Here is a 9,533-nt window from a genome sequence, read left to right on the forward strand (position 1 = left end):
GTGTGGTGTTGGTGAGTGTGGTGCTGGTGAGCGTGGTGTTGGGGTGTGTGGTGTTGGTGAGTGTGGTGTTGGAGTGCGTGGTACTGGTGAGCGTGGTGTTGGAGTGCGTGGTGCTGGTGAGCGTGGTGTTGGGGTGTGTGGTGTTGGTGAGCGTGGTGTTGGTGAGCGTGGTGTTGGTGAGTGTGGTGTTGGTGAGCGTGGTGTTGGAGTGTGTGGTGTGCCCAGCACAGAGGCCGACACTGTACGTGCCACCTCCCTTCCGTGGGCATCACATCATCAGGAGCATCCCTGGGAGGTCTCTAGTAAGACCCGGGCATTGTTTGAGGAACAGCATTTTTAAATTATCAGGTCACTCACCTCAATTCAGCCAACCTGAAAACAGAAGGGAACAAAGAACAGACAGCTCTTCACAGCCGGTCACCCAAGATCATTGCTGATGAACGTCCCGCTTCCTCCTTGTGGCATTCTAGAGGACACGAGAGACCTAGCTGGGAGAGGGGCAGGCACCCCCTCCCTCGGGGACAGGTGCAGGGGGCACGCGGCCACCTGGCTTCCTGGGGAGCCCTTGCATGAGGCCTGGAGCCTCTCAGAGGGAGCCCGGCCAGATCCTTCCTAACCGTGCGTCACCTCCCCAGGGCCATCCGCCTGACCATGCCCCAGCTGGTGCTGCGAGGCTCCTATGACCTGCAGGACCTGCTCGCCCAGGCCAAGCTGCCCACCCTGCTGGGCACCAAGGCGAACCTGGGCAGAATCAGTGATGACGCCGACCTCCGAGTGGGCCAGGTACTGCGCGGGCCGGGCTGGTGTCTGCCCTGGGTTCCGTGTGTTCCGCGGGGAGAGTGGGGCCCGTGGTGAGGAGGGAGAGCAGAGTAGGGCCGGGTGGGGTGGGCTGAGGGTGGGCAAGGAGTGGCCGAGCATCTAGGGCTTCCAGGGACAGGAGGCCTGCAGAGTCCCCTCCCCGGGCCTGCTCTGCCTCCTCCCGTGGCAGGCGTGTGTCATGGTGCTCTCGGCTTGGCCTGGGCTCAGGTCCACCCAGACGCTGCAGCAGGGTCAGGTCTGGGAGGAAGGGCAGGACCACGGCCTGGGCCTGTCATGCTGCTCCCCACCCAGGGAGACGCTGGGCAGTGGACAGACCATCCGCGGCCATGTGCAGTGATGCACCTGGATGCTCAGGCTCTGTGCTAAGTGCTGGGGCCACAATGGGGCCACCGTGGGGATGTGAGCCCCTGTGCTGAGTTAGCTGAGCTGGGGAGGGGGGAGGCTGGAGACGGGACAGTGTGAGGCACGTGCGGGGGTCGGGCCACGCTGGATGGCTGAGAGTGGTCTCCACAGCCACACCCACGTCTGCACTGAAGGGCAGGCGTGTACGGGGCACTGTCCCAGGCAGCTGGACAGACGTGCTGCTGCAGGACAGCAGGGCACAGCCGCAGCCAGCCGTTGCCTGTGCGGGCGCCCTCGGCAAGGATCCCACGCCCACTGCTTTGCAGGTGCTGAACAGTGTCCTGTTTGAGCTCATGGCGGACGAGGGAGAGCAGCCCACAGAGTCTGTCCAGCAGCCCGCCGGGCCCGTGGCCCTGGAGGTGACCCTGGACAGCCCGTTCCTGTTCGCCGTGCACGAGCGAGAGTCCACCGCCCTGCACTTCCTGGGCCGCGTGGCCAACCCGCTGAGCGCGGCGTGAGCGCGGGCGCTGCCAGGCCGCTGCGTGTGAAACCTGGCACGGCCAGCCGTCTGCCACCACGTCTGCATCTTTCCTCCCACCGGTCAACGTGGTGTCCTTCCTCGGCACGCACTGGCCGCCCGGGCTGCTGGCTTGTGTCTGGAAAGGGGTCAGGACTGCTGTTCCCTGCAGAGTTCCAACAGACAAGCTTGTCTGACACCAGAACAGGTTCCCTCTTAAAATGAGAACAGAAATGGGGTTTTCCAATTAAAATATACACTTTTTCATTGCCTTGGGTTTATATTTAGCTTACTGAACGTAAAACTATGAGCTTCCTGTAGTTTCCTAAATACCTTAGCTTTTCTCTCCCATTTAACTTGTGATTTTTAAAAAAACGTATCACGAAAGACACTGCGCCTGAATTTATGTTAGAATATGACGCCAGGGCTGATTATCCCTTGTGGGAGCAATAAATGTCTTGCAACAATAAACCAAAATAGAAACTACGTCTTTCACTTAGGGGCAGAGCAGACACATGCAATTTCGCTGACTGTGCAGTCGAAAGTGCTTTCGAGGACTTTGGTTGGAATTTCCCGGAGGGCCCGGGGCTGGTGCCCAGCAGTTCTTCAGGGAAGTTTTAGGTGATGTGTTTCTCTGGACGCTTCTGTCCATAAGCAGCAGCGGCCACGTGCATCACACGGCCCTGGCAAAGGAGCAGGCAGACAGGCACATCTCCCACCTGGCGGCACAGGGTCGCGCTGCCACCCATATTGTGCCCAGGGGAGGAAGACAGAGAAATAAATTGTCACAAATCAGTATCTGCAAATCCCTTTCCATCTCTCGAGTGTCTCTGCTTGTCCCCTCTCAGTGGGATCAGACCCGCAGCCTCGAGATCGTGGGTGCGGCCGAGGAGGGGTGGGCGTCCCACAGCCCCAGCTGCGGGCTGATGACAACGACCTCCCTCCCTGCCATAGATATGGAACCGAGTCGGCAACACAGAGTGTTGGCCCTCGACAGCCACAAAGAGAGCTGCGCGGGTGTGCAGCAGTGGCCAGGGTGGGGCAGGGGCTCTAAGTTCCCCGCTGGGTGCGGTCTCCGGGCTTGAGCGGAACTGTCCCTGCAGTGCTGGTGCCGCGATGGCCCTGCCCACTCAGGCCCAGGCCTCAGCCTCCCCCAGACAGGGCCACTCTCCCTGCAGGCGTGGGGGTCTGACACAGCATGGTGGGGACAGGTAGAGGCCCCAGCGCAGGAAACAGCCGCGACGCCCTTCCGATCGTGGCCTCTCCCCTCCCATTCCCAGCGTCTCCCTCTAATCTTGAGCACGTCTCCCCGGCTCCGCCGTCCTTCCCACCGCTGCCGGTGTGGCCCGGGCTGGCCAGGCTCTTGCTCCGTGTGCCGGGCACATGCCAGGTGACCTGGTGGGTCACAAGGGCCCGGGTAGAGCCCAGCTCCACCACTTACTGCTGTGTGACTGGAAGCAACTGCTCAGCCTCTCTGGGCCTCGTGGCCCTTATTCGTAAAAGGAAAGATGCTGGATGCACAAAGGAATGAAAACCACCATGGAAAGAGACCCTGGCCTCCACCCTCCTCTACGGAGGAGCAGGGGAATGCAGGCGTGTACCCGCGGGCATCTGCGGTGGCCTGAACGACGGCCCCCAAAGATGTGCAGGTCCGAATCCCTGCGACCCGTGCATGTCACCTTACATGGCAATGGGACTCTGCAGATGTAACGCATTAAGGACTTGAGATGGGCAGGTCACCCTGGAACATCTGGTGGGCTCCGCATGTAATCAGAAGGGTCCTTGTTTTAAGCCACTGAGTTTGAGGCCGTCTGTCGCAGCAACCTTGACAGGCACTCAGGGGCGCTTTCCAGTGTCCTCGAAAGCTGCTCCCCAATGACTTCCCTGAGACATCAGCTTCAGGGGCTGCTGTTCCTGACACGCCCTCAGGAGGACGCTGCCCAGACGAGCACAGGCCTGCCCCCAGGGGAGCAGAGGAGGTGAGAGGCCGGGGGGCTTCGGACGTCTGCAGCCCCTCTGGGCTACAGGAGCACCCCCCCCCCCATGCTTTTAAAGCTGGAGGTGAAGATTTCTGCTGTGGATACTTCGGAGTTCCAGGTTCCTTCCTCCTCCTCCTACCCCCTTCCCCAGATCAGCTGCACAGGGACCCCTGGACATAGGGTCACACGATCACGGACACTTTGCAGCTCTAATGTGTGTGGCCTGTCCCCTCCCTCCAGAGAGCAGAGGAGCCTGGTCAGGTGCACAGACCTCCCCTGCTGGCCACGGCAGCACCTAGGGTGGCTTTGTCCTGACCTGCCGTCACCAGCTGTACCCGGGCCTGCCCTTCAGCCCACTGTCAGCACCCCTGGTTTGTTCTGCCCTAAAAGGGCTGGCACACAGCTTCCCCCGAAATGACTGTGGGATGCCAGGTCTCTTGGCAGAACAGGACGTAGGGACCAGATGTACTTTGCAGTCTGGCTGTTCAAAGTGAGGCCCTTTGCCAAGCAGCAGAGCCCGGGGACATGAACTTCAGCCCCGCTCAGACCTAGTGAGCTAGAGTCCCCATTTTCACAGGAGGCCCAGGGGTGCACGAGGCATTCGGGAGGCGCCACTGTCTCTGCTGTGCTTTCTCTGCTCCAGTGCAGGCTTCCAGTGGGCGGTGGCCCCAGTCGGTCAGATCCCACCCTTGATGAGTGGAGGACACAGCTCTCAGGGGAGGGCACATCTCTAACAACTGTAACTGCGCCATTCCCCGTAGTTCCTAAAGCAGCTGTGAACAGGAAACACTGGGTGTGTGGACAGCTGGATCCAGAGCTGCGTTTCCAGCTCCCAGCACACGTCTCCTTTCCTTTAACAAACAGTCGTGAGGTACTGCCAGGGACCAGCACCAGGGACCCCGTGGGAGCCAACAGCCACCTGCCCTCCGATGTGCATTCCTGGCTTCCCGTAAAAACAGAGACGGGCTCCGTAGGTCTGGGCGGGCTGAGGTTCGCGTCCCAACAAGCTCCCGGGCTCTGTTGCTGGCCAAAGGGTTGCACTTGGAACAGTGACGTCCAGTTCTCCAAGAGCCTTGGTTCATTGTGGCTCCTGGGGTCACTGCTAGTAGGGTCATCCTGAGATGGGAACCGTGACCTTGAAGTTGCCTGTGGTGACCTGAGACAGCGCTGCCCCACGATGGAGAAGCAGATCATCCGCGTTTTCTGCTTTATTTTGAAAGGCGGTTGTCAGTGGACTGGCCAACTTCTCCCATGTGGCCAGCTCTGGGTGGGGACACAGCTGCCGTCTCCCCGTCCTTGGCCATATTTCAGGGCAGAGTCACAAACAGCAAGCCAGGTCAGCGCAGGCCTCTGGGATGTTACAGGGATACAAAATACCTACATTTCGCAAACTATGTGACAGAAAATGTGAATCTAGGGCTCTGTTTCTCTCAAACACACTTCACTGAAGTCCTCCGGGCTGGCCGGGGCTTGTCCACAGGACCCGGTGATCACTCCAGTTGAGCTGAAATCACTTCCAGTCGAGACGTCGGCTGGGCACAGGCCTGCAGCGACCACAGCCAGGGGATGCCGCGTGGCCCGAGGAAATTCACGAGCACAGACAAGAGGGATGTTTGCTGCTCATTCGGCTGCCAACCCAACCTGAACGGAGGTGAGGCTGTTGGAAATCTTCCCGTGATTAAAGTCGATGGTGGGAATGTTCCTGAATTTGCAGCACAAAGACGTATGTGCTGTTCCAGACCCCGGGACATAGCAGGCTCTATAGGACATAAGCCACTCTGCCCTTCCGAATTAGAGGAAGTTCTGATGGCTAAAGCAGGGACTGAAGGTTCTGGATAGCAGGTCATGTGTATTAGTTTATTTCTGTTGCTTATAACAAAACCCATGGAACTGTATAAAGAAAATGAAATTTATTGCTCACAGTTTCAGAGGCTGAGAAGTCCAAAGTCCAGGGAACACATCTGGTGAGGGTCTTCTTGGTGGTGGCTTTACAGCAATGCAGGGGTCTCACATGGCAGAAAATGGCAGAGCAGAGAGAGAGTTTCTCACGTGCTCTCCTTCTAAGGCCTTCAGAACCGAGCCCCGACCACTGTTGTTAATCCATTCACTACCGCACGGTCCTAGACTCTAATCACCTCTTCAAGGCCCCACCTTTCAATGACCGTAATCAGATTTCCTAGCCTCATTGGTTACAGTGGGGCCACGTTTCTAATACCTGGAATTTTGGGGACACAATGTAAGCGTCAATGAGTTTGGGAGGACATTGAATCCACAGATTCAATGGACTTGAAAGTCATCTTGTCATTTTTTTTTTTTTAACAGACTTTGTTTTTTAGGGTAGTTTTGGGTTCATGGCAAAATTAGGTGGAAGGGGGCCGGCCCGCTGGCGCACTGGAGAGTGCGCCGCTTGGGAGCGTGGTGGCGCTCCCGCCGAGGGTTTGGATCCCATGTGGAGACCGGTTCCCGCTCACTGGCTGAGCACGGTGCGGGCACAACACCGAGGATTGCGATCCTGTTGCCGGTCCCCGGTACGGACGCGACACCGAGGGTTGCGATCCCATTACTGGTCAGTAAAAAAGACAAAAAGGAAAAAAAAATTAGGCGGAAGGTCCGGAGGTTTTCCACACACCCCTGATCCCTCTCCCACAGCCTCCCCCACTATTAACACCCCACCTTCCCCCAGAGAGGTGCATTTGCCACAACTGATGAACCTGCGCTGACACGCCATTGTCAGCCGGAGTCACAGTTTACATCAGGATTCACTCCTGGTGCTGTACGTTCTGTGGGTTTGGTCAAATGTGTAATGACAAGTGTCATACAGAGTAGTTTCACTGCCCTAAAAATCCTCTGTGCTCCCCCAGTTCATCCCGCCCTCCCCTAAACCTGTAGAAACTGCTGATCTTTTCACCGTCTCCATGGTTTTGCCTTTTCCAGAATGTCCTATAGTTGGAATCCTGCGGGGCGCAGCCTTGGCAGACTGGCTCCCTTCACTTAGAACATGCCTTTCAGTTTCCTCCGCGTCTTTTCATGACTGGACAGCTGCTCGTTTGTCTTTAGTGCTGTCTACTCAGCCGTTCACTTGCTGAGGGTGTCCGGGTTGCTCCGGGTTCTGGCACCATGAGCAAAGCTGCTGTGGACATCTGTGTGCGGGATTGTGGGTGGCACGGCCGCTCCCCATGCAGTTCTGAAAGTCGCAGTACGATCAGAGGCGTCCTGGCTGCTCGGATGGGCTCACAGATGCTGCACGTGCCGACGCATTGGTGACCCCGTCACAGGGGGGGCTCAGGGTCGAGGTGCCTTGTTCCTCTGTTCATTTATCTGCAAGTCTAGCCCTGTGGGGCTTGTCCCGAGTCTGTCCATCTGGCTGGAGGACGTGCACTCGCTCCCGACCCTCTGAGCTCTGAGGGTTGCTCTGTCCACTCCTTTCTGGGATGAGCTGACCAGCTACAGAAACGAGTGATCTCTGCAGACCTCTCCTCTCTACTCTGCCCCCGGCTCTGGCCTCCTGGGCGTTCCCCACCCAGGGTGGCTGGCTCTGGGTGTGCCCCCTGCCTGCGCCGCTCCCTCTGGGACCCTGCAAGACCACGATCAGCATCTGAGCAGCGCTGTTTCATACACTGTCTCGTTTTCCCAGTCGTGGAGGATGAAAGGGTAAGGCAGGTCCCAGACCCCATCACGCTGGCTCACACCCGAAATGTGAAAATGCCCCTCAAAGGTCATAATACGTTGTAGCTCAACATCCGTGAGAACTAAGAAAAAACGAGAGTCCTGGAATTTAGCCTCAGAGTGCAAACTCAGGGATGGTTGGATGAGAGGTGGGGGGACTTTGGATGTCAGAGGAAGGTGACGTGTGCTTTGCCGGGGAGGGAACATATTTTCTGCCATCCAGCTGGAGCTCACGCACCGATCGAGGGAGGCAGGTGCTTTGAAGGGCAGTTCCAGGAAGGTGGGCACGTCTCACAGGACGGCCAGCGTTTCCTCTGGAGCTGCTGAGATGGTCTTAGGACTGATGCATGGCTCAGCTGGCAAAGGGCCGCCTTGTCACGGTCGCTTTCCAGCACGGCCCTGACAGCCGCCGCTGAAGATCTTCACGTCCCAACGTTCAGCTTAGGAGCGTTCAGGCGTCTGAATTCACCGTCGTCCTGGAGCTCTGCAGCATGAACACAGCATGAAGGTGCACATGTCGTCAAAGACACGGCCACGCTGGCACGATGACTGCAGGACCAGAGCTGCTGTGCCACCAGAGCCGCATCTAGAACCCGGCGCTGCGATTCACAGCGCGTTCCCCTGGGGCACACAAGGGCCCACACGTGCCCACACGTGCCCACACGTGCCTCCTGCAGCACAGAGTCCCTGTGTCAGCCCCACAATCCCGCCACCAGGTGTGGGAGCTGGGATGGCCCTGGCACAGGCAGGTTTGTGTTTCTCCCATGGACAGCTCCGTCGACTAAGTTGTTGCCAGGAGCTGCGAGGACTGACTGATAAAGACCCGGAGAGATGAGAAATCTGCACAACTAAAGGAGCTCCGCAAGCGTCGTTTTCTCTTTGTCCCAGACATGCAGCTTCACTGCAGTTCCAGCCCCTGCGACTGGGCTCCGGCCACTAAGCAGGTGGAGGATTGTGTGCTCATGGAGCTGGGGACACAGCCAGCTGTGGCGTCCCCACGCTCTCCTCCCTTTCTGGACGGCTGCAATGGAGCGGGTGTGGCCTCCACAAAGATACATCCACGTCCTCACCCCTGGAACCTGCAAATGTGACGTTATTTGGGGAAAGGGTCTCTGCAGAGGTACTTACGTTAAGAATCTCAAGATGAGATCACACTGATTAACTGGGTGGGTCCTCGAAAGAGTCAGAGGGAAGACGTGGAGGAAAGGCCGTGTGAAGTCTGGGGCAGAGCCTGAGTGACGATGCCACAGGCCTGGGGACACCTCGAGCCACAAGGGGTGGGAGGCCAGGATCTGCTGCGAGCCTTCAGCGAGAATGCGGCCCTGCTGACACCCTGACTTTGGACTTCTGCCTCCAGAACCGCGAGAGAAGGTGGTTCTGTTGATTCAAGCCACCATGTGTGTCGTTTGTCAGGGGGGCCCTGGGAGATGAATGCAGGAGGTTCATGCAGGGTGAACTTGGGAATCGCGGGGCAGAGGTGGCCGGCTTCCGGTCGCAGCCCCCAGTGGCCTCCTCACAGACCCCCTTGCTGTGTCTGCCTATTGCCAACCAAGTTGAAAGGGGTTAGCTTCACAGTGAGACAGTGTCACTTCATCTCTAACCTTCACTCACTCATGGTGATCTCTGAACAGAAGCTCACAGAACACACGTCAATGAAGAGAGACGTCCGGGGAGCCAGGGAGACGCGTTCTGAAACCTTTAGCTTTTCCCTGAAAATCTTGTTTCTTTAGCCCAGAAACAGACATAATGACGTCGAGGCTGTGGCTACCAGGAGACAAGCTTGGAGAGGCGGCATGGCTGCCTCTAGGCCGAGCCTGGGGGCTCCAGTCCCGGGCTGATGCTGACAGCAGGGAGGGATAACTACCCAGTGGTTAATAAACTGGGCTCTGGAACTGCCAGCCTGGGTTCAAATCCCACACATTAGTTATCTCCATGACCTACTTTGTCTGGGTTTTCTCATCTGTAAAATGGGAGTAACGATGTTGCAGTTGGAGGGGCTCGCAGAGCCAGGGAGACGGGGACAAACACTTGGAACCTCTCGTTGACAGAGGCTGGCTTGGAGTAGCAGTGTGGCTTCATGCCTGGCCAGAAATCCTCGCTCCACGGCCCCGTTCTGGCCAAGGGAGGCGAGACGTTGCAGGGAGGGGTGGCCCGTCTACACCAGCAGGATGCCCGGGGCCAGGTGCCCGGGCAGCGGCTGCACATTATTG

At 58.0% G+C, this 9,533-nt stretch overlaps 1 protein-coding gene across 1 annotated transcript; it reads left to right on the forward strand.

The window, feature by feature from the left end:
- Nucleotides 1–609: 609 nt before the first annotated feature.
- Nucleotides 610–2,157, forward strand: LOC103606880 (angiotensinogen-like). The gene is made up of 2 exons (XM_008591433.1): nucleotides 610–783; nucleotides 1,488–2,157. Exons 1-2 carry the CDS (start codon nucleotides 652–654, stop codon nucleotides 1,677–1,679), a joined length of 324 nt encoding a protein of 107 aa, XP_008589655.1. The 5' UTR covers nucleotides 610–651; the 3' UTR covers nucleotides 1,680–2,157.
- The last annotated feature ends 7,376 nt before the right edge of the window (nucleotides 2,158–9,533 follow it).

The sequence above is a fragment of the Galeopterus variegatus genome, unplaced genomic scaffold (assembly GCF_000696425.1).
Source record: "Galeopterus variegatus unplaced genomic scaffold, G_variegatus-3.0.2 Scaffold6911, whole genome shotgun sequence".
NCBI lineage: Eukaryota > Metazoa > Chordata > Mammalia > Dermoptera > Cynocephalidae > Galeopterus > Galeopterus variegatus.